General features: G+C 44.3%; 3 protein-coding genes across 3 annotated transcripts; 2 read left to right on the forward strand and 1 right to left on the reverse strand.

The window, feature by feature from the left end:
* Positions 1 to 3,781: 3,781 nt before the first annotated feature.
* Positions 3,782 to 4,009, forward strand: T265_03053 (hypothetical protein; the record flags this gene model as incomplete). Its single annotated transcript, XM_009167442.1, has 1 exon — positions 3,782 to 4,009. The coding sequence occupies one exon, from the start codon at positions 3,782 to 3,784 to the stop codon at positions 4,007 to 4,009; it is 228 nt and encodes a 75-aa protein (XP_009165706.1).
* A 1,423-nt stretch (positions 4,010 to 5,432) lies between these two features.
* On the forward strand, positions 5,433 to 13,645 carry T265_03054 (hypothetical protein; the record flags this gene model as incomplete). Its single annotated transcript, XM_009167443.1, has 4 exons — positions 5,433 to 5,605; positions 5,655 to 5,789; positions 10,940 to 11,123; positions 12,718 to 13,645. The coding sequence occupies 4 exons, from the start codon at positions 5,433 to 5,435 to the stop codon at positions 12,823 to 12,825; spliced, it is 600 nt and encodes a 199-aa protein (XP_009165707.1).
* Positions 13,646 to 14,485: 840 nt separating this feature from the next.
* Positions 14,486 to 20,835, reverse strand: T265_03055 (hypothetical protein; the record flags this gene model as incomplete). The annotated part of the gene is made up of 2 exons (XM_009167444.1): positions 14,486 to 15,789; positions 20,775 to 20,835. 2 exons carry the CDS (start codon positions 20,833 to 20,835, stop codon positions 14,486 to 14,488), a joined length of 1,365 nt encoding a protein of 454 aa, XP_009165708.1.
* Positions 20,836 to 23,996: the final 3,161 nt, after the last annotated feature.

Below are 23,996 nucleotides of genomic sequence, written 5' to 3' on the forward strand. Positions count from 1 at the left end.
GTTAGACGAATTCGCCGGAATTATATTCTAGAATCTTTTCCAATCGCCCCACCATCATGCGTGAATTCAAAAAGCTGTAGCACTCTTCTGGTGCCTAGCTGCCATGCCAGGTTGCTCAAGTCTAGACAGGGGAAGTCGAGAGGCGGAGGTGGGATTCGAACCACGAACCTTCCGGTCGGTAAATTTGCGCTTTTACTACTTGGGCCATCTCGCCCCCATATGTGAATTCATACTGGGACGATGTCGCCCCCTCTTTGCACAGTGCTTGGAGTTTTACCTGTGGCACGGCGCTAATAGGCCCACTCAAGCACTGGATATCAGTCAGAACAGCGGCACTGCTTAAATCTGGAATTATCCCAGGCGATCCCGAACATAACCCGACCCGACGAATCATCATATTTGCGAGCCCATCGTGTAGTCTGGTGGACGCGGAAAGCCGAAATGTCCGAAGGTTATTTCAGTTGATCCGTGAGGCCGGCCCCTGGAAACCACTCATGAGCGAAGCCATCGAGAATCAGAATGGAGCGACCACCTTGAATAAAAAGCCCTCAACCATTGGGTCGAATACTTTGAATATCAGTTATCATGGCCACCAGCTGTCACTCATCTGGAGCCCACAACCGACGTAGAACCCCGAACGGTGAACGTGGAACTCCCTACGGCCTCGGAGATTTATAACTGCATATGTTCTCTCAAGTGCCATCTAGCTTCTGGTGCGGATAACCTGCCATCATTGTTCAAAACGGTCCTCAGCCATCGCTAGCGTGTTCTGTTTAGCTGCATTTGGGAAAAGAAGACTATCCAGAACAACTGGGGAGAGTCGTTGATAGTACATTTCCAAGAAAAGGTACTCGTAGTTTGTGCGGTAATCACAGGGGGTCAGCTTGACCCCGGTCGTAATGAGACCGTTGGCGTCACTTGTGCTTCGTCACTTTATGGTGGCTTGTAAAACACTATTCAATAACAGCAATCGGGATTCTGGCCTGGTAGGCACGTTGACAAAATCTCCACGCTTCATGAACTGGTAGAACAACGTTATACGTAAAAGTGACGCACCTCTAAAAGCTCCCCTACACAAAGCGACCGCTAATCGATGTGAGTGGCGTTGTTTCCCGTTTCTATCTGAATTTCTTGAGTGAGTGTGTGGGGGTGTAGGCACCTCGGATTGCCTATGATAGACTAGCATTAAGTCCCTTCCCCATCCAGACTTATTATTTTCACAAGGCTTGGTTGTATGGCAGCGAAGCATCAGTTTTGAGCACCGACGTCATGCTGTCGATGATGATGATGATGGACTGCCATTGTTTTCGAGCAGTTGCGGAGAGACTAGGACTCATTGCGGTGAGAGGGTCTGTGGAACTCAGCAACCGTTGAGCTGTATCAGATGTCAGCGCAGCATCATTAGTGTTTCTGCTGCCTAAGTTGATCAATGACTGACGTCCCCATAGGCGTAGTCTCGATGGTTGAAACGCGCATGCTATTCTGCTCCTTCAAAGCTAGACGACTTTGGTACTCTCACACCAAACCCCATTCCTTGCGGTTGGGTCTTTGAACCAGATGCCTTGGTTCAAGCCCTCCGCCGTTACATTACTTATTTGGCATTTCTCTGGGTTCCAGCTCAATCAGATTCCCTTTAAGATCGTTCATATTCGTTTATATTTGCTGCATCCTGTCCGCTACTCAAACATTGCTGCCCTATCTTTGTCACAGCCTTTAAGGTGCAGAGTTTCAAGTAACTTGGCCAATAAGCTGTTCATGTTCGCAATTTAGTTACTTCATCCGAAGCCTGAGTAGGGGATTCAGATACAACAACTGGGCATGTGGCAACTTCGCCTTCTGTACACTATCAGCTAAGAAATTCTGGAAGGGACCCCAGCAACTAGTCTTTGCTCCGTTCGCTGGCTGGTCCAGCTAGGATCAATGCATCTCATTGCGGTAGTACTTGTGTGTTATATCAGCACACTCCTCCTACATACGGTAGCACTCAGGCTGAAAAAGGCGGATTCTGTCGAGATTTGTCACAGTTGTTTGGGTCAGTGTGGAGTACATATACCGCGAATCTGACAGGTGATTTGAATGTATAGGTCGCCTGTCTAAGTCCGAGGAAGGCTCTCTTGGTGGTCGGCTCATCATTGATCCTCATCGCACAGCTAATAGAGAGCAAATTCTTCAGTCGTATGCTGAAAATCATTCGCCTCTAGCCAGCACATACTTTTGAAACCGTCTTCCCGAGGTTGCCAACGCACCTTAATGAACACTGGATCTCTTCACGCTCAGCAGGTGTCACTGAAGCCAGGAAAACTGTACCAACGAACGACTATAATGGTGCGCGCAGATTCATAAAACGCCAAATAATGGGGAACTCAAGGATTGGTAGATTGCGTTATTGGATCGTAAAAGCCGAAGAAATAAAAACTTTTGCAACGGGGAACAATCGGATGTGGTTCAAGTTAGCCCGATCAACTGGTCCCAGGATGGCGGATGTTAGTAAACCCATCTCTCTACAGAAACGACATCATAAACAGTGGATTGGACTTTCAGGACAGATCAACTGGCTCCCAATATCTCTGGAGCGACTAACTGAACCTGAGTGGAACGTATGTACCGGTCGGCCGTTTTCTTTGGGAGTTCAGCATGCAATTTCATTTCTCCCTCGCAACGGAGCACCTGGCCTTGGTGGCTTGCATCCTTCTCTCCAGAGAAAGCGTCTAGTCTCTCTCTGCTCCTAGAGCCACGACTTTGTTTCAAAATATCTACCTTGAGGGAAGAGTGCCGACAGAATGGAGCCCCTCGACGGTAATTCCTGTATTCAAAAAACGGTGCGAAAACATCGTGCGAAACCCATTCGGGCATCAGTTTAGGAGCCACAGCTTCCAAGACACTCCCTTATGTTATCCTATACTTGAGATTCAGATTCGCGGGCATCAAGCCGGGTTTCGCACTGAGCAGGATTGTGTGTTCTTCACTTTGTGACAAATGTTGAAACTATGAGCCTCCTTCCAACGACCGACAGTGATAGTTTTTTTTTCGATTTCAGACCTGCTTTCACTCTCTTGATCATCATGAAATGGTAGTGTCTGGCGAACAGAGGTATTCTTTCTGATTTCTTTTCTCTTATAAAAGCTCTTTATGTTTCTTTTAGTAGCGAGCACGCGCCAGCAGCAAATGCGTTACTGAGTTCACCAAATCTAGTGGGGCCATTCAAGGGTGTCCTTTGTAGCTTTTTCTCTTTAAGTTTGTAATCGATATGTCTATGGAGTCTTTTTATCTGCCTCCAACACCCCCGGGACCGGAGTGAACCGTACGCTCAAGGCCATTGAGTACACCGATGAAATTGCCCTTCTTAAATTATGCTCCCTAGAAGTACAACTTTTTATAAACAAAACAATGCTGCTGCAAGATTGGGTGATATCAAATTCAAACTTCATGCTTTCAGACGAATTGGTCGACGTGACGGATAACTTCGTCTCTCCGGGCGGCTGCATAGGTTCCGGCAGTCATGGGATGTCAGCCCATGACTTGTCAACGTAGCATGAAGACCTTACTAGTCAAGTCAGCCGCGTTGGTAACTGCCATTTCCCGGGATGGGAAATACGGGACGAGACGAATCAGTGGTTTGTGACCCTGGCAGATATGACTGTCACGCGGCCAACGGCGGCCTTGTTTCAAGGCTATTGCCTTTACTGTGTAGCTCTCAACCCCTGCCTATTGGACAAACAGAATAATTCGAGGTCAATGAACCTACAACACGTAATTTTAGTACTCTCTTGCACTGGTCGAAATGCTGCTCATTCTCTGGGGTCTTCTTATGAACAACCCGGGCGAAAGATTATCTACATGTAACTACCCTGTTGTCGAACAAGATCAATCTGGTGCTGTCAGTGACCGCTTTCAGGAAGACGAGAGGACAGCACTGCAAGCTCTGCGGACCATGGTAGTCCTTGTAAAAATGCAGATTCATCTTGTCAATGCCGCATTGGGCTGTCAAATGGCGACTGGTCACCGGTGAGACCAATAGCTTTCTCCATTCGTTCCAACACCAGTCCAACCAACCGTTGAATGCCTTCCACTAGAGTAACTCCATTGTTATTTCATCATTCTCCACCACTGAACCTGTAATTCGTCGTGTTGTGAAGAAATTCTGGTCCCCTGTTTTGCACGCCATTTAGAGTCGAGTCAATGGGTAAGTCCACTGATGTCACAACCGGTCTACACTACTAAAGTTGACGCATCAGTCTCACCACCGTACCTTGTGCTAAGCATAACCGTTCGCATTTAGAATGGATGTGCTTACATGCGTACATGCGTGCTTAAATTATTCGAACCCAACCTTTTCGTCTCGACTTCCCCCGTCTAGACTTGGGCAACCGTGCAGTATCCCAGCCTTCGTGTCTCCTTTGGGTGGCATGGCAGCTGGGCATCGAAAGGGCGTTACAGCTGGACGATTTAGCAAGACTTAGTTCAACGTCTGTCGCACCAAATCGAGCTCTGCTTTGGAATCAGGATAGCTTTTGGAAGCTGTAGTTGTCGATTGTAACGTATGGTAAGACAGCTTTCTGGTGTCAAATTCAGACCAAACGCTGACAGTAAGAGACATTTTTTCTCGTATGTCGGTGTTGCCCCCCATTCTCTGCAATGCACCCAGCCGGCTTTTTCTTACCCGCTGTTGATGATCATCATTGGCAATGATACCAGCTTTTGGATACTTGTGCTATACGATTGAACAACCAGTGATATTCAAAAACATCGTTCAGCTGTAACACCCTTTTGGTGCCTAACTGCCATGCCACTCGAAGGAAGCACGAGGGCTGGGCTACTTCCAGGTTGTCCAAGCTTAGACAGAAGTCGTGAGGCAGAGGTCGGGTTCGAACCACGGACCTTCCGGTCAGTAAATTCGCCTTCTAACCACTGAGCGATCTCGCCCGATATTCAAAGATGGTCTGCAATCCTCTCGCCTAACAAAGTTTTTTGTCAGCATATGATGCCATCAGGGAACTTATTGATATTGTTGAGAATAGTTGCAATACAGGGGTTGATGTTCGAGAAAACGACACTAACTCTATAGCCTGAAGGTTTTAAAAAGTTGGAACTTCGATCGAGTTAGTCACAGCTTCCATTTGATTGATGGAAGAGATCATTCAGACCGGAAGGAAGGATGGCTTTGGAGTCACCTAAGATCAAAAGAATACTATCAACTCTGGTTTCGGATTTGAAAAATAGCTCACCACAAATCCTCGTTGGTTCTGACGTGTCCACCGGTCCATACAGTTATTTCCGCGTGAGGCCTCCAAACTGCGGCTGTTCCTCGTTAGAGGCTATACATTGTTTCCTTTTTTGTAAACCTTCCTTTTGAATTTAGCGGCTTTCCTGCGTGCAGTTAGCATAGTGGTCAAGATAAGAAGGGGATGTCTATAATTGTCTTTTTTAGCTGAATGGCTGCAACACTGGCTGCTGGTGACTACTCTCCTTCAGATGGAGACCAGGTCGACAACGATGTTGAGGTCGATGACTACCAAACACAGACAATCATCGAGGAGTTCGTACAATGCAAACTTCGCTCAAAAGGTAGAATGTTACATCGTCACAGTGTTCCGGCCGATATGGAGTAAGTGGTTCTTTTGATATGCTAATGCTGAGTTTTTCTCAATCTGAAGAACTCAGGTCCTGGTCAGCCGATTGCTTGACATCTCAAATGAATTGGAAGAGCGGTATGGTGATCAGCTCAATCGAGATGCTGAACGCTGGATAAAGGCTGCCACCTTTGAAAAGTTTGTCCAGATTGCCAAAGGGTAAGTTGGTGGACTAGTATTTCCTTGTAAAACTACTGAACCATATCCCGATTAATTACTTAAATGTTAGGCTTTGGTGATTCCTCCTACACATTGCAGTGTTTTTCGCTCCTCAACGCGTGAGCACTTTGACTGAAGCAGAATTTCCCGTCTGTTATTAGTACGCATTACCACCGGATGCTCTTGTTTTCAGAATTGAATATATGCCCCAGAGGAGGCATATATTCAGAGCCAACCTAGTTCCACACAAGCGTTACCCTGGGTACCGGTGTGTTCGGTTAATCCAGAACAGAAACACCATAGCCTTTACTAGTGATCCGATTTTTCAGTCGACTCAAACTTATATATCACTGGTATATTTGACCCACGACCACACGATATCAGCAGGCTCTCAACCGTAGCTTAGCCTGGGATAAGTATATAGAAGTGTTTGTTGCAACGTATACGGTTTCAACGCTGAGCGAAGGCAGTACAGTCGTAAGGTGGGGTTTTGTGATCTGAGCTAATTCGATATTTACCAGATTCCTGATGAAAGCATATACCGAACACTGTCCTCCAGTTAAAATTACTTTCGCTCACATTCATTAGAGTGCGGCTCAGTGACATGTCGATTGCTCACCTATAGCAATCCATATGACGGTAGCTGATTGCTACTGTACTGGTTCAGCTAGTTAGTCCACAGGCATACATTCGTTCGGATACTAGTGAGTGCTCGAAGTGTCTGGTCGAAACAAAACCCTGGTAGACAGACCGGTGGATTTTCGCTGGCCAACTTTCCGATTATTCGCTCCCTTCATGGGAATAGAACTTGGAACCCCCAGAAGTCAGTCAAGGAACAGATGTCAGAAAATAAGGATTTAACCCAATCTCAACTTGCTTTTTAATGAATGATTGATCTCCGGTCATCTGATATCTTTTTCCCTAGATGAAGCTCTAAATGCACGTCTTTATTGTTGTACTGTTACAAATTCACCTCTCCAGTTCCTCTAAAACCAGGCAATAATCGTGAGTCACGTTATTCCGAGTTTACGAATGGTGAGAAGCATGTTATACCACGGCTTAAAACGAGTCATCTGGACTCAGAAAAGCTGTTAGCTCCTCTTAAACACTTTCAGGGGGGAGATACTCAAAATTTAGTGCCCTACTCTGTTCCCAATAATTGGTTCCATGAACTCCTCATTTATTTGATTTTCCCTAATCCTAGTTGATGTATGTATGATTGCGTTTCCGAATGCGAAACTTTCGTGTGCTCGGTACGGGTATTTTCCGGATGAACTAACCGGCTAAACAGGATTCGTTGGAACCGTCGTGCAAAAGGCAGTTGGTTCTTCGTGCTTTCTTATGGTCCAGTTCAGAAAAGTCCCTCCGGGGGCAAGGGAGAACTTCTTGATCCCCCATCTTCCATTACTTCTGCAGATACCTAAGTAGAAGTAGTGCCACTATTCAAAGCTATGCACCCAAATAGGTTTATGATTTTTTGACGAGCAGAAAATAGCTAAGCAAGTCTGTTTCTCCCGCGCCTCAATCATGTAGGAAGATTACTTTTTATATTTCTGCCTACTCATAAGTAACTTGTAGCTAGGTGATTTCTGAACCAACTGCAGTACTCTGCAAACGCACATCTACTTAGGTACTAACAACTCGTTGTGCACGGTATTCGACCTGTGCTCCGTTACTTGGTATACCAGAAATTTACATCATCGTCATCATCATCATCATCATTGACAGCAATACCAGAGGAGAAAATTGGTGCTTGACAGCCACACAACAGTATCAATTTATTTGCAATGGAAAGAAAAAGGGATAGGGATATGGACATAGAGCAAGTCTACCACAAACATCAAAGGTGCCTTACAGTGAACGTATTCTATGCCAAATATCAGTGGTATTTCCCGAGAAACCATGGTGAATGGTTCCGAGTTTTACGATTAACCGTGTATGACTTGCGAATAATACTAGCATACCTACCTCAACATCTTGGTAACCATCGCCTATCCTGACTGCTTTCTCCAGAAAATAGCGACCTGAGGTAAGTTATCATCCGGTGTTTGCTCCGGCTCCGGTGTGGATCCATAGGTTTTCATTCCAAAACTCATCCCTTGTCAAAGCGCAGTACATTTCTTGAGGGAGTGTGTTGCCTGTAATTTCGCCGTTATACGTGTATCTAACCGAGTCATCTATTATGGTCTGTCTCCCCCCCCCTCAAAAACGTTCCTCCTTAAAAGGTTCCATTGAGTTGCTAATAATTAGCTCTTGAATCAGTAAAGCTGCCACGATATTTTCAAATAGACTCAAGGGGCATACGAATGGTCGACTGGGTCTCATTATTTGCAGGTGACGGGTTGCATGAGACCGGTGATCCTCAGAACCGTGGACGAACCGATTACCCTTCGAGTCTGTGTACCCTGCTTGTCTTTTGAGTGTTAACCCAAGGCCTTATGACGTAAATACCAACTGATCCGGACAATTTTGCGCGTTGTCTAGGGTCAATCGAATTCCTCGACTGGGCGACATTTTATGATTTCCCTTTTTCACTATTGGACTTTTTAAATAACCTGACATGACTACGTGCTGGTTCCAGCCTTTATCGCATCTTTACTGATTTTACTTGGAACCCATATAATGATTCCCCCTTCAACATGAAGGGAAATGTGTAGATCCTGATTGGCAANGATTTTACTTGGAACCCATATAATGTTTCCCCCTTCAACATGTAGGGAAATGTGTATATCCTGATTAGCAAGACGGCCATCTTCTGTATGTGGATGAACAGACCCGTGGTTGTATCTTATAGGATTTCATGTGGTTTCCTGATACTCTTGTACCGGTGATTTTTAAGACGTCACGAAGTGTCAAACAGCCCATCATCAGGTTGGACTTTCTAACGCAATTGCAAGGTACCTGTGTATCTTTGTACGTCGTATTCTGCTTTACATCTGGCAAGACAGCATGATGCACGACAAACTTCCGCTGAGCACGCTCTAAAATTTCGTCACCCTATTAAAGCGCAACCGAGATTTTGTTCGTGGCAATCTCACAACGCCAAGACACTGACGAAAACAGTCGCATTAGTTAACACTCCCTTTCGTATTTCCAAACCCATATGAAGATCAAATGATAATGTATACTGTTATTTCGTCAAGTGCATTTTACACGTGATAGGTACTCATCATCATTATCAGCTTTAAGAACCGTGCACGTGTCGTACAGTGGTCGCAGCTTTCACAGTTTTGTCCACCGATGATTTGGGGAGGTGGGGTAGGTAGTTGCGCATTGGAGGCGGGAGCTGATAAATTGTGCTTAAATACAGGACTGTCAGTAGGCTGTTGAGTGGGAAAATAGGAAAGGGAGCTATGCATTGAAGGTAATAGCCTGGATGCACGAGCGCAATTGAGGGCGTAACTGGGCCATGTTTGGCAATGTCTCTAACCATTGATGTGGCCCGTCTCTGGGTCTCCATCCAGAAAGACGGCAATGACCAGTGTAGCTGAGTTCGCTGGTAATGGCTCCTGCACTTCGCTGCCAAGTCATTGACCTCCTCTGGCTCATTTCCACCCTTCGCGTAGTTCTGCAGAAATAACCTCTGGAGGGAGTCAGTCGACCGGCATACGGAGCACGTGGCCAAGCCAGTGCAACCTATTCAGTGTGATCAGTCCATCTAGCGGGGGTGAGTTATTTCTTCCGGATACTATTCGACTTACTTCAGCATTGCTGATCCGGTGTTCCCACCAGACTCGAGCAATGCTCCGAAGACATCGAAGGTCAAGCACTGAAAGTCTTTTGACGTCATCGGCGCGCAACGGCTAGTTTTCTGATCCAAACAGTAATATGGAGCGCACCGCAGCATTTTAATTCGACCCTTGAGTTATTTCTTCCGGATACTATTCGACTTACTTCAGCATTGCTGATCCGGTGTTCCCACCAGACTCGAGCAATGCTCCGAAGACATCGAAGGTCAAGCACTGAAAGTCTTTTGACGTCATCGGCGCGCAACGGCTAGTTTTCTGATCCAAACAGTAATATGGAGCGCACCGCAGCATTTTAAATTCGACCCTTGACGGTTAAGGTGGTGTCACGCCTACGCCACATGTGATTGGTAAAGATGCCACAAGTAAAGCGGGGCGACCATTTGATGTTTTTTTCACCCATCATGAGATTTATTCTAACTTGGCGCTAACTTCGGCTCTGTCCTGACCAAAACTTCTGTATTACGGTGAAGTGTCCAAACTCCAGCAATAAATACCGGTTGTTTGCCAAACCTCTCTGAATCGAAGCAATTCCTTTAAAAAGGGACCTAACCAATACAAAACTTTCAAAACACTAACCAAAATTTGTTCCTCATCCAGTGAGAGCAATCTCTCTACAGAGAAAAGCCACCGTTTCTCCGTTTCCTTCCACTAGGCCCAACTATTGAACTGGATACTATCGATTTGTCTCTCACTTTCAAACCTTCAGAATAAGACTGCCCTGACCGAGTGCATCGTCACTCTTCACGGAGAGAATTCCAAGTTGTCTTGTCTATGGTGATTTGAGAGTTGGTGGTGACCGATTCGGTTTCGAAGGGTTTCACTTGTTCAAACTTACATATAGACTTTCTGTTTGCTGGTCGACCACCGGATGATTTCACCAGTGAATTTCACTGGTCCTAATGTCCTCTGTCATAGGAACTGTTAGCAGCACACAGGATTTAAAACACCTCGTTCTGTAGCGGCATCACCATTTGTCACTTGAACAATTTACGTGAACTCTCCTACTCTTCCGGTCGCCGTTTGATTGTTCGTGGCAATGCCTTCCGGCTTTATTTTACGCGTACTGGCTGATTGGTAGAGGCTTATTAAACTTGTGTTTGGTTCACGCGCATCCAAACTAAAGTCTTGTTGTAACCAGTTATCTTCCGCTTTTCAATGCACGTATAACCTGCTGGGTTCGTCATTATCCCTCCATTTCAAACTATTCCCCGAATGAGCGTGTGGTTGCATTCGCTTTCCGTCTTACACCACATCAGTTCCTTCTCTTCATCCACTCTTGTTCATCAAGATCCCGAGTTTTTTTTAATCTGTGTATCTTCATCCAAGTATGTTCTTTTGTTGTTCTCCAGTCGTGTGGTCTGTTTCGTGCATAACACTACTGCCCCCCATTTTATTTTTCAGGGTATTTGCCGATGGGCAAGTCAGCTTGTCTCGTATTGTGGTCCTCTTTATGTTTGCTGTCAAAGTGATATTGAATGCGTTTGCTCGTAACCTCAGTGCGCTGGCCTGTGATGTGATCCGGTTCGCGACAAAATTTATCGTGTTGCATGGTGTCTATAATTGGATTCAGGCTCGAGGTGGTTGGGTGAGTTCTACTGTAAGGGAAACGCTCCCTTACCTTTCGCACTTTCGCCCCATGTCTTATTTTTTAACGATCTAACCCTCCCTGGAAGACATGTGTACATCTAGGTTTGTTTTGATGTGGTCCCTGTCATGGAAACTAGGAGCTACACCTGAAGACACTGACCCTTCTTCAGAATGCGTGCAAGGATTGAAAACTTATATCTAATACGTGAGGGTATCACTCATTTTTGGCTTGAGCAATACAGTTGACTTCCAAAAGACTTTCTAGAGATTTTTACACAACTCTAAGCCCCTATCATTACAACCGATTACTGACCGAGTTGCGTACTTGTCGTTGGTGCCATAGTACTGAAAAATGTGCCGTCGTTCTGAGAAGTTGTCAAACGCGTTTTATTGCCTTCGATGGCTCTCAAAATGGCATTGTTTATATTGGTTGCGCCGGTCAGTTGGCTACTCTTTATACCGTTTCACATTTGCTTCTTCGACATTGTCATCCAGCGAATGAAATCACGCACCAAAATGCTTGGGTTAATACCGCCATTAACACCTTGTCATTAATGGGAGGTTCCCGGTGTCACTTGTGTGGTGCTGTATTGGGGGAGGTGCGGTATTGCGCTGAAACTTAAAGGAACTGATGGATGACTCTGGTACTCCGTTGATAAATCGGTAACTGATGCCGATATCCATTGTCATGCCGAAAAACGCGTATGTACAGCTGAACCAACATCCAACACGAATGAGTCTTCTAGCCAAGCGACTGAAGTCAATCCTAAAGCATCAGTGGTTCGGATTGACAAGTAATCCCGCCCGGCACCATTGCACAGGCCACACCGAAAAGCACAAACTACCACCTTCCCGAACAGAGATATAACAGGTATTGCTAGTGTCATCCACAACTAGTTGTGATAATGAATCACTACAAGAAAGGCGTGTGCGATCTTTCAAATTAACTGTTTGGAGCGTCGAAGCACTCACTTGATGTGCATTTCTCAGTACAGCAAAGTTTCTCATAACCTCTCATATATATCCCCAGAAAAAAAAAGAAAAAGGACTTTGCGCCATCTCATATTAACGTTTATATTACTATATGTTGTAATTGTTTTTTTAGTGTGTACATTTTCCCTCCTACTTCCTGGGTAGATCGACTGAAAGTGGTATCTTCATTAGACGGGGCCTATCGTAATCTTCAATCTGGCTGCGTATGCCTACGTAAGCTTAGGTGCTTGTTAAATCTACTACCGTAATTCAACAGTAGAATTGGCTCGCCCTGCCAACGGTGTGATAGTTTCAAAAACTAGTTTCATCCCTTAATTTCACCGGCGGAGTGGTCTTTTTTGGATTACGCTTGGGTTCTAACGCGTTAACCCTTATCTAATTTGACCGTCCAGTTAGGTCAAAGTGGATCCTTTTTCCTAGTCTATCCGTTCTCTGACGAAATAAATCTTTATCTGGTCGTTAGCACGCGATGCTGTAATACGACTTGTTTCGCCACGCAGTTGTTCCTTAAACTAACTTACACGAGTGTGAGCTCCACTCACATGTGCCGAGATAACCATGGTGTCGCTCTAACTCGTCTACCTTTTCAAATTTTGCAGTTTGCTGTTATTCAAGCGTGCGGACCGGGTACCAGTACTACTGGTGGAGTTCTTGCATTCCTCAGCGTGCTCCTGGTTGTTCTATTCGCACTCAAGCGGGTGGCTTGAACGGACTGTTCACTCTCAGATCCATTCTCATGCTGTGATACTAGCTGTATCAGAATATACGCTCATTTTTAGCTCCTTGATGCGCGCCCAAAGCTTATTCGCACTATTTCCTTTTATCTTGCTCCGGTGTTCATGTCCAGTCTATCAGGATGCGAATGCTCATCCAAACGCTCATGCTGTCTGTCACGGATGGGAGACCATGACACGTTTGCGTACTCATTGATGCTACATATCCAACTTTCATTCATAAATTCAGGTTGCTCAATCTCTGTCGCATTACGGCTAATGTCCGTACATTACGCCATCTTCATTACCATTGTTCATGGGTCCTGATTCGCCTCATCGCTGTCCGCCTTACCTATGTTTTTTTCATCTCCTCGTCCGAAAGTGTTTTGTGATTTCCGCGGTTGTCAATATGTAACCTTTTTATGTCTTATCTGTGTGAAGCATTAAATGTTATTTTGATAGGTGCCCATGTTTCGCCTTATCATGACAAGATTTTTTGAAGTGGTAAACCAACTGGGCTTTTCGTTTCTTACAGATTGGACTGAAATGGTAATTGAATGCAAATATTACTTATTTGACGTTTGATCTGATCATGTTGTTAGTGGCACAACCACTAATCCATCGCTACGCTCCCCAATAGCGCACTGATGATATCACCTCGATTGGTGATGAAACGTTTGCTGTCAAACTGCCCAGCTCAGCGAACAAGCCAGCGACCAGACGTCAATGTGGTAAGGCCCTAGAAGATTTCTGTCTTTCTTGGCATTTCAGGTCAATTTGGCCGAAGAAAAAATTCTCCCATTTTCGCGCGCTGTTTTTCTTTTTAACCAAACAAACACAGTTTTCTAGTGCATAATTTTTTTGAAATTCTGTCGGCTGGTTCAATGGCTACTGGGAGTCACTTGTTTTGTCGTCATCGTCAACACTGCACAAGATGTGGTCAGCGTAATCACGTTTACTTACTGCTGGACCGAAGGCCGATCGCCTCCCTTACTTCGACTGGTTTTGTACTTTCAATATGATGACAACTAGGAAATGCGTAGGCTCTTTGCGCTATTTTAGAGCGAGGTTGCGCGTAACGAAACCGTCTGAAGTATTTGCCTCGTTTTCTGCTAGTTCTAGTTTACAAGTACCCTCCTGATTAGAATACCAGATGACACGTACGTTTCCATATGTCAGGCCTGGAAAAAGGGATAATCCTACTGCTGTAACGCCTCACAAAAAACGAGGAGAAAGGTGTTTCAAGGAAAACGTTTGTTAATTCTTTCGATATGTTTCTCTCAGACGAGTGAGTAATTCGGTTCAATCTTGACTTTGGAATAAACCCAACGAACTTTGTGTTTACTATTCTGAAAGGACTACTGTATGAGTCACTTGACTTGTAAAATCTCGATCCAGATCTCAAAACAACCTTCCACTGTACATGTGCCTTCGTATCGGAACAAAGCAGTCACAAGTCACTCTGTGCATTCTGTATATTTACACGGCTTTGTACAGAAAACCATTTGGTGCGCTGTGGTGCAAATGTAATTAAATCCACACAGGGAGTCGACGTATCATTCCTGAAGGACTTTTCTGCCATTCGTCTTGGGAGGTACGTTTGTTGTTGTGTGGCTCTGATTTGAATGTACTGTGCGGTTTAAAACAATGGTCTTTAGAGTAGAAAACTATGACCAGTAAACCCGTGTTTCGAAAAACTAGGAGAGGTCCGTGACATGTTCGATCGTTGAGATAGATTGCATGCAACTTCAAGTCGCTGCATGGTGGAGGGTGAACCGAGTCCATTTCGGTTGTGTAACTGGGGTTCGGGCTGTCTGTTGTTGTTGTTGTTTGTAACCTCAAGAAGCCTTTCGATGCTCAAAATCGCGTTGTTTGGGTTTTTGGGACACGAATCCCCCGTTCCGTTCATGTTGGGAAGTGGATCTTGATTCCTAAGCTTCAAGTTAATAGGGTCAGAATTTTGCAATGAATCGTCATCGGGGGACACACCATTCCCCGTGAGATTTTGTACTGACAACAGCCCAGCTTTTTCCGCACAGCCCCCCGGCGTGAAAGAAGTCTGCTGAAACATGCTTGCAAACACTGAACCGAGGATGCTGTAGAAGGTAGGATCGTAAGCGGGAAATGTTGGGTTGCTGGGTGTCGGAGCAAAAGGCGGTGATATCGCGTCCGTGTTTCTAACCTGACCGTACAAGGAACCTGTTTGGTTGAAACCAGTTGGTAGTATAGGATTAGGGAGTGCTCCAGGATTGGAAGCGGCAAACTGATTTACTTTGTTTATTCGGAAATCGCGCTGTTGTAGAAAACTACACCATTCAGGGTTAGGTGAGCTGCAACCGTTTCCCACAGAGTTTCGTGAAGTACGCATTTCTGCTTGCTTGGATACATTTCGGACTGCAGATGAAAGGCTGAATAGTGGAGGCAGTCCTGGAAAATCTTGTGTTGCGGTACAGAAAGACGAATGAACGTTTCCAGATCCAGTTCGGTCAAACAACACGGAGTTTATGTTTCTCCAGAAATCTGGTTTCATGTCTCCATTAGTTGAAGCAAACTTCTGAGGATCAACGTTAGGACTGGAAACAGGACCATGCACTGGAATTTTGTTTCTAGCCTGATTATCTTCAGTACGATCTGCGTTTTTGTATTTGCTTGTTGGTATTTGCAACTGACGTGCTAATAATCTTGCATAGGCATCATTGATGAAAGATAAAAGGTAAGCCGATTCCAAAGGAGCGAAAGGCAATCTGGATTCCGAGCCTGTGCTAAACGATGGTAATGAAGTTTCACTGGAGGCTGGGGACTTTTCGCCTGGTGTTGGTTGCTGTCCGTGTGGGAGGAAATTATGTCCAGCAGGTTCGCTCACTGTGGGACTGTGTAACTGTTGAACATTTGATTTGCCGGTTGGTAATGCGGGGCTGAATGCGGAACCTGGATTTCGAAAACGACCGTTCAGCTGGTCTGTACGAATAACAAAAGGAGGCAACATTGAATATTACGAAAATTTCCGTGAGGATATCTTCATAAAGGCAAACATGAAGTAGCCGAAGCTGGAAAGTGCACTTAGTATACTTTCCATCAAACTGGGCGTTTTCCGGTTGCTGACTAAAATAAGTTGACAAAAAAGGCCACTACCCGCTCTGCAAGCTCTTACCCATGTAGGTCTTTCGAAGACTGAAATTCTACCTTCCGTATTTGCGTCGCATTCAGCAGTTTAGATAAGTACTTCTTCCAACTGTTCTCTTGGATGAATCAGTCTCAAACTGTTTCACAAAACAAGCAATTTTTATTTGATATTACCGGCGTATTTTTAGGACAAGCGGTCTACTTGTGACGTTCAATCATATATTGCAAAACACAGAAGCAAATAAAAAACAAGATGCAGAAGGGCCGACGGAATTGTAGGTTTGTACGGTGAAGAAAAAAATCCATATACACCGCGCCAAAATTACTGGACCCTTACGGTGTTTATTGCGATATCGTTTCTAATAAATGAAATTTTATGTTTCTGTTCAGTAAATGACAAGTTTAACAGTTCACAATTTACGGAAATGTCACATTTATCCACTGGCGTGAGTACACGAGATTTGTCAAAAATGTAGGACCATCCAGTAGTGCTGTCTCATTCAGATTTTGATGGAATTTTCGCACTCAAAATCTTCATTAATCGTTTTCCCGACTGGCATCTACTTGGTCCTTTCCCAGAAAGACCCTAGATTTCGTCTTGCTACCATAGAGTTTACATATATATGCACATTCGATGTGCTGGTCAACCCTGGGTCCCAATCAAGCAGAAAAAAGGAGTATAAGCTGGTCATTCCGGCATCTTCAGGAAGCGGAACAGAAAGTTGTATGATGATGTGAGATTTTGGAACTGATGTGTTACCTTGCCCGAATACCCCACCGGGATATTCAGTCATGAGATCGAGTGACATAATTGTACCAACATCTGGATGTGGGGGATTGGAGTTTCAGTAACCCCATATCAGTGTTCAAGATGGGAAGACAAGTTCAACCAGCGGTATCTGACTGAAACCCTCTTCTTTCTTACAGGTAACACTTTTGTCTAATTTTCTTAAACTCTAATGGATGTTTAGGTTGGCGCTGGCTCCGGGTTTCCTGAGGTTTACTTCAGTATAAGAGGTATCGAACGCAAACCCATGTGTTCCCGTACAATTTTCACTTTTCTCATAGTTCGGAAATGTTTGTGGTGTGGTATATTTAAAACGCCTGGTGGTTTTGCTGACAATAAGTACTGTTTTCTCAAATCTGAGGAGGTTTCATTCGAACTGGATGCACTCTCGGTTTCGGAGATGTGCAAGTTGGCGTTACCATGGGGTTTGTGTGGCTAGAATTTCTATATCGACGCCCCTGGATTATTAAATTTGCGATCCTCATAGAGAGATGGTCTGGATATTTGGATAAATCATTGGTTTCCGCTTATTGTGTCATCTGAAAGCGCCTTTATTTTTGTCGTGGAAAGGCGTCCTAGCTCATCCAACAGCTGGTTCCCATCTGCTAGAGGACTCATGGAGTCCACTGACATCAATGAAGGGCCCAACAGTTTCGTCACTCTTGGCTTATTTATACCAACTGACCAGTGTGATAATTTCTTAAATCATCACTGTGATCCTCAGCTGAATAAGTCATTTACTGGATGGATTTCCCCTTAAATTATCCTTCCGCATAGAGTACAGCACACAGGCTACCTGGAGATTCCGCTGCGAAGACATTCAGTAAAGTTTCTTCTTGACATGAGTAATATCGGGTGGTTGCTCTGTGGACTCTAAGTCATCGTTGCGCACTGCTCATATTGTCCAGAGTAGCTCCATTGAATAACTTCGCGACGAAATCTTGAGGCGTTTTTATGCTGCACATGATGTGGATGAATAGCGATGTTATCGACTGCGAGCAACTTCATCGAGTCTCCAATTTCAGCAGTTTCATCATGCATGTGAGTTCAGAATTAAACACTGAACCAACTTGCTGTTCAAGTTAGGGTTTGAGTTCCCAGCTTCCGCAGATCGCGTCTACCTAATGAGCCACAACCAGGGCAATATCAGTCGATTTCAGCACTCGTCCTATTTATTTACGCTATTCAAGCTCACTCCCTAGTAGGTACGTTTCGATAAGGTGTTTGGGCTAGAAGTTCAGCTATAAAGAATGGATCTAGACCTGAGTCAAATAGGAAAAGACAAAAATTTTGTATGCATGTCATTGCACATACATGTATAGCGGCACTTTTGTGGTCTGTTTTGAATTTTCCCTCCCTCTGTTTGACACATCCTGAAGAAAGTTTATGAATCCACGTTTACTCTTGAATTGGGTGAGCATTCATTAGTGTACAGCATGCTTCGACATCAATAACGTCACCACACTTGTTCACAGCACAATTGCCTCCAAGGTTTAAGCAGGAGACGGAGTGAAAACGTTAATCAAACAGCTCCTTAGGGTCAGCTAAGATTCGTGGTAGTGGCCTCCGATGTTTTTCGCCAATATGAACAGTAAATGGATTATTTCTGGGCAACGTTTCGCTTTTGACACAAAAGCTTCGTCAGGCCAAGTGAGAAAGTAAATAGGTTGATTGGGTTTTAAGGCAGTCAGGGAACCAATCCGTGAGATTCCCTATGACTAGTGAGGTGATCAGTGCTGGGTGTTTGTTGATTAGTGGGGATGACTAGGCTTTACGATTCTCAATTATATACACCACAGCGACTGGTGGTCGAGGCGGTGGAAATCGCCAAGCATCCCAGTGTGAATAGAATAGAGGGAGTAGAACTTGCAAACGTGTGGAGAGTGGTCTTAGATCAGCCGAGATGACACGAAGCGGTGTGCAGTTATCAGCGAAATCGCCTGGGTCTAAGAGTACAAAAATCCAAGTAGCGTTAGATCCAACTAACCACCTCATCCCCATCCCCAAACCAATCGTCCCAGCACCCTTGGACGAACACAGGTGAACGAAATCTGTGAACCACTCCAAGAGGAATTTTCCATTAAGGTGCCCTAGACTAAAGAAGCAGGGACGAAAAAATCCGGTTTCATCATAAGGACGACCCCCCCCCCCTAACCAATCTATCTTAAAGCTTAGTCATTCCCACTAATCGACAAACAGGAACATCAGACTGAACACCCAGCACTGATCACGTCATAAGGAATCTCACGGATTGGTTCCCTGACTGCCTTAAAACCCAATCAACCTATTTACTTACTCACTTAGCCTGACGAAGCTTTTGTGTCAAAAGCGAAACGTTGCCCAGCAATAAATCCACCGATTGTTTACCAAACCCCTCTGAAACGATGACTTCCCAATCGGTCCCAAACATTTTCCAATTGACAGTAAATGGATTAGTTAAGTGGACGAAGTCGGTCTATATATACACCACAATCTCAATGATCGATTACTAATATTCAGTTGAATGGATGTTGCTGGGTCCATGAAACACACTCGGTATCAATTCGTCCTGCCGTCCATAATGCTCGGTGTCATGTGGTGTGAAACAGTAATATTATCGGTAGTAAACCTCAGTGCCTTGTATTCAAACAATATATATGTTTGTGAGGGCCTTATAGTTCCAATGCGGAGTTTCCAAAGCGCTTCCGGTAACACAGATTACGTGATATGAGGATGAATTTTGGAGGGCCACCAGATGGACATTTCTTAGGAGTTTGGATCATTCTGGATACGGCATAATGATGAGACTCAACCGAGTAACCGGAAGAACAGAACAGGGATTTCTTGAGTACACGCTATCAATCAGATTATCATCGGTGGTAGATGGTATTTGTCGGTGGATGGTGTCTGATTGAATACTTAGGTTCTATTTGATGCATCTGCTTTTGAACCGAAGGCATACAGTGTCCTGGAATTTGTTAACGTCAGTTCAGTCGTGGTACGTCACTTTTATGGCCTAAAACATTTTTATCGCATGCTGTATATTACCGTCAACAGGACCTAAGAGGAATTGTAAGCAGACGGTGCTCAGCCCTGATTTTTCTAAACGAAGTATACGAGTGCTTAGAAGACGCTAATTGTACTTGATTTGCATACGTTAAAAACATTCAAAATAATGGGACGATACATGGCACAAACATTAAAAAGCCTATGATCGTGCATCAAAACTTCACACCTCGAATTTTCCACCGAGGGCTAGGGAGAAGGAGAAATAATAAGTAAAAATAAATGCACCTTACAAGAACGTTGAAGAGAACTTCGCCCAGAAATTTTAGCCTAAGGATTACTACTGCCCCATGAGGCTTCCAGGCTAATAAACGTCAGCAAACCGATGTTTCCTAGGGATACCCCTGCAACACTGAGTCCTCCATTGAAGTCCTAACTGTGGATATGATCTGAAGGAGCATGTCATCCCATAACTTGGAGGAACGAAGGGTAGCCCGTTCCTGTTTGGTTTGCGTGGGTGTGAGCACCTAGCACACCACCATATAAGAGTTGGGAAACGGTGTCTTCTTCAAGGTACACCCAGCCACATTCAGCTGGAGGAAGTTGATAGACCGTTGCATTTCAAAATTAAAAAAACTCTACGTACACTGTTTCAGAAAAGGATTGATAAACCAAGTGCGGTATCATTTTCGTTTGTTGCTAATCTATGTGGACAGACAAGATGCCTGAATTCACTCGGTTTACTCCGTGTTTTCCATTCTTCTGTGCTCCCTATTATTACTGTCTGCAAGTGTCTTCTGATTTCTGTTGTTCACTCCAAAACTAATCAAATGACTGGCATCTAAATTGGACTTGTCGGTCAACAGTTGTCAAACCACTGGACCCCATCCCCTTGATAAGAAGCGGCAGGCAGTTTGCGCTAAGCCGAGCAAGGTTTGATAGCTTAATCTGTTGCTTCTAACAATTTAAGACCATTATGGACCAGTTGAGAGGGACACAGATGATCGCACTATCTGGGATGAACTGAATATTCGAAACAAACTCTCACCTTTGGACTCACGAAGGGATTCCCTCGCATTCAACAGACTTCGTCTCAAATTGAGCCTCATGGCGTCTTGCTGAAAAAATGCACTGCGTGACCCAGGTGGTCTTCCAGTGCGTCCGTGATCAATGCTGGAGAAGCCTCTACTTCCGAGACGTCTGCTTTCCTTGTGTAGCTTTACTGAGCGCAAGGTTGCTACAGACAAAAAAACGCATTGTGGCATTTATTCAGTGTGTTGGTTGATAAGTCACATTCCTTTTCTTTCGTTCCGCAACACTCATCGATTTGATAAATGGTTATTCTATATCAGTATTCGGCTTAGAAACGATCAAGAGTAGTTTCATTTGGTTATTTGGTTGAAATGCATTTAAAAATAACCAGCTCGTTATTGGTAATTGTGACTAAATTCATGGGAAATAATGTGTAAACAAGCCGTACAGGAATGAGTGCTTTTATCCCGCGCGATGCACCAACACTTTCGGTATGATCGGAAGCCCGGAGAATCGCAGTAATCTTGTTTATGTGAGTGACAAATGGTCTCATCGGAAATTTACTGGACAGACTGAGTGTGCAACTGCAATAGCCCTAGCGTTTTGAGAATTATATAACCTGATTGCCAGTGGAATCAATCAGAGTTTCCTCTGCGGACAAAACTACAATTAACATAGACAGCGAAAAACCTTTTTTAGTCTTTGTGTGAGTTCATGACACACCCCAAAGTGCAGTTCTGGCATGTGGAAGCACATTAATATATTAAGAAATCGGCAAAAATTAGCTTCAGCACAAGGGATTTCAGTTGCTTTATCGGCGTGCGATTCTGCAAGAGATGCCGCAATTTCAGTACGTAACGTAGTGAGGCCAACTAACGAAAGATTCATTCAAAAGAGCGAAATATTGCATTTGTCGGAAGTTCCAGTGGATGGTTGGTTCTCATCGAGCCAGACCTATTGAGTATAGGTGGGACTCTGGTTAAGCCTCAAAGAGTATCAAATGCATCAGAAATAATTGTTATCTGACTTTAGAGCAAATAAATGGGAGAAAAATCGAGACGTTATCTAATAAAGATTGGTTTGATGTAGAGGATGAAGCATTGCTACCTGATGGGGTCATACCGTTCCCAGTCTAGTTTTCGAGTAGAATTCATTAGAAACCTTGAACAGAGATGGAATTCAAGGAGACCTTCAGGTATTCCAGGACTCTGGAGAGAAGCAGAATTAATTAAGCCAGCTAAAATTTCCAGTCCGTACTGTTTTAACGAGTTTATTCCACGCTGAAGTTAGGAACGGCCATAACATTGCTGTCAACATATAATTGAACGAAGAATGAACCTCATGTATAAAGATACATAATATCAAGTTGGTGTCACCAGAAAAAAACAGTGGTTTATTCGGTCGTAGAAAACAAAACGGATCCTCTACATTCGTCATGTGTGCTCAGTTGGCGAACCAGTTTCTAACTAAGCTGACAAGGCTCTGCTCACTGGTAGATTGTTACAGTGACTATCCCCAACCAAACTTACTGGACACAGCAACCTTCCACTATTGAAACAACAGAATGAACCAAGGGGCAAAAACGTCTACCATTTAACGAGCATTTCTCAAAACACTGAGCTATCCTGTTGCGGTGAACTATTCAAAAATGACACAATTTTTTGTGACAGTACTAAAGCATGGACAACCTCTCACCATAGATTTAGACACACCAGTCCCACACAGATGAACTGAACAACGCAAAAGAACTCTTTCTGTTAATACAAAACGTGGGATAATTGACGTTCTGATAGAGTTACAATACATGGTACCGTCTAACATTTGCGCGTTGCCCACTACTATCGACCTGTAGGTTTAAAACTAACTCCTAGATTGGTAGCATTACTTGAGACGATGTCGTTTGATACCACTGAGGGAAAACAGGTAGCTCGCATTCACTGAAATTAGCTGAACCCAAGGTTACGCGTGACAGCCGGTAACCAAAACCACTGTCCTGAAGTTGAGTTGACAGGCTGATCAAACGCTCCCAACGCTAAAATTCGTGTGGACAAAATTGTCCGACATCCATTTAAATGAAGTAGGAAGTATGTATGATGCATCTGAACAGTGTAAACAAAATTTTCTTGCTGTCACTACGGTGATGCATATTAGTATTTCTTCCCCAAATTCAAGCTATTCCAATGTCATCAATCGAACCAACTGCATGTTCAGTATATCTAGGAACATATTGTTTGGTAAGTTACACTGGAGACACGCTAGTCGCATCTTTCGAGCTGCTTTCATCAATCTTCAGCAAGTCATCATAGAGTTGGAGCCTTACTTCGCAGGTAATTTATTCTGCAGATGGTGAAGAAATTCTGTCATACTGTATGCTAGCTTGTCTGGAGTAAAGGTTACCGGATATATAGCTTCTTTCCACATCAAAATATGTGTGGCTGGCGTTTTAGGCGTTCTGATGTGCTTGATGGCTGGACGGCATTTTCTGCAAGTACTCCAAAAAAACAGCAAGATGTGCAATAGTAATTCCATGGTAGCCGGTCCGCCAATCTGTTACAATGCTTTCCAGTGCTGACTACAACCTTCTTAGAGCGGAACGGAAGCGCATCCGCACTGCAAAACTGGCAGAGGTGACGGTAAAGAAGTGCCGTACGAATCAATGGGAAAACTAACCATTCGTACGAACGGAACAGTCATCCGCTCTGTAGACTTGTCCAATCATGAGCAGACGTGATGCGAGGATTGACTGACTGATTGATTGGTGGACTCAAGGCATGCATGATATGAATTGTTTGGGCGAAAGCTGGGAAAAATGTAGGTCGACTGGTGAAATACTCCCAGCAACTTTATGAGTCATGCTCTTCTTCAAGGGCGCAAGTCACAGTTATCTGGGGTTGATTCTATTCGCTATACATTGACTAGGTGTAACAGGCGATTCAACTGAATATCGTCCGGCTTCCCGGTGCAACTCAGTGCATTACGTACATTTTTGTGTTCAAGCAAAAATACAGTTAGTGGATACCCGTGGATTACGCCCACTTGATGTGTGCCAAGAAGCGCGAAGAGGGCAGCGGTTGGTCGAAAATTCTGTGGTAATTTAGCAAGTAGAGTCGAGAGAAAAGTGCTTCGATATCTTCAATATCATTTCAGGTGAAATAGGAGGTGGACTTTCAGCCGCACATTCAATTATTCAGCACTATAAACGATAGGGATATTTGGTGTTCATTTGGGTCTCCTTTTA

This window comes from Opisthorchis viverrini, assembly GCF_000715545.1.
Source record: "Opisthorchis viverrini unplaced genomic scaffold opera_v5_41, whole genome shotgun sequence".
Classification (NCBI taxonomy): Eukaryota; Metazoa; Platyhelminthes; class Trematoda; order Opisthorchiida; family Opisthorchiidae; genus Opisthorchis; species Opisthorchis viverrini.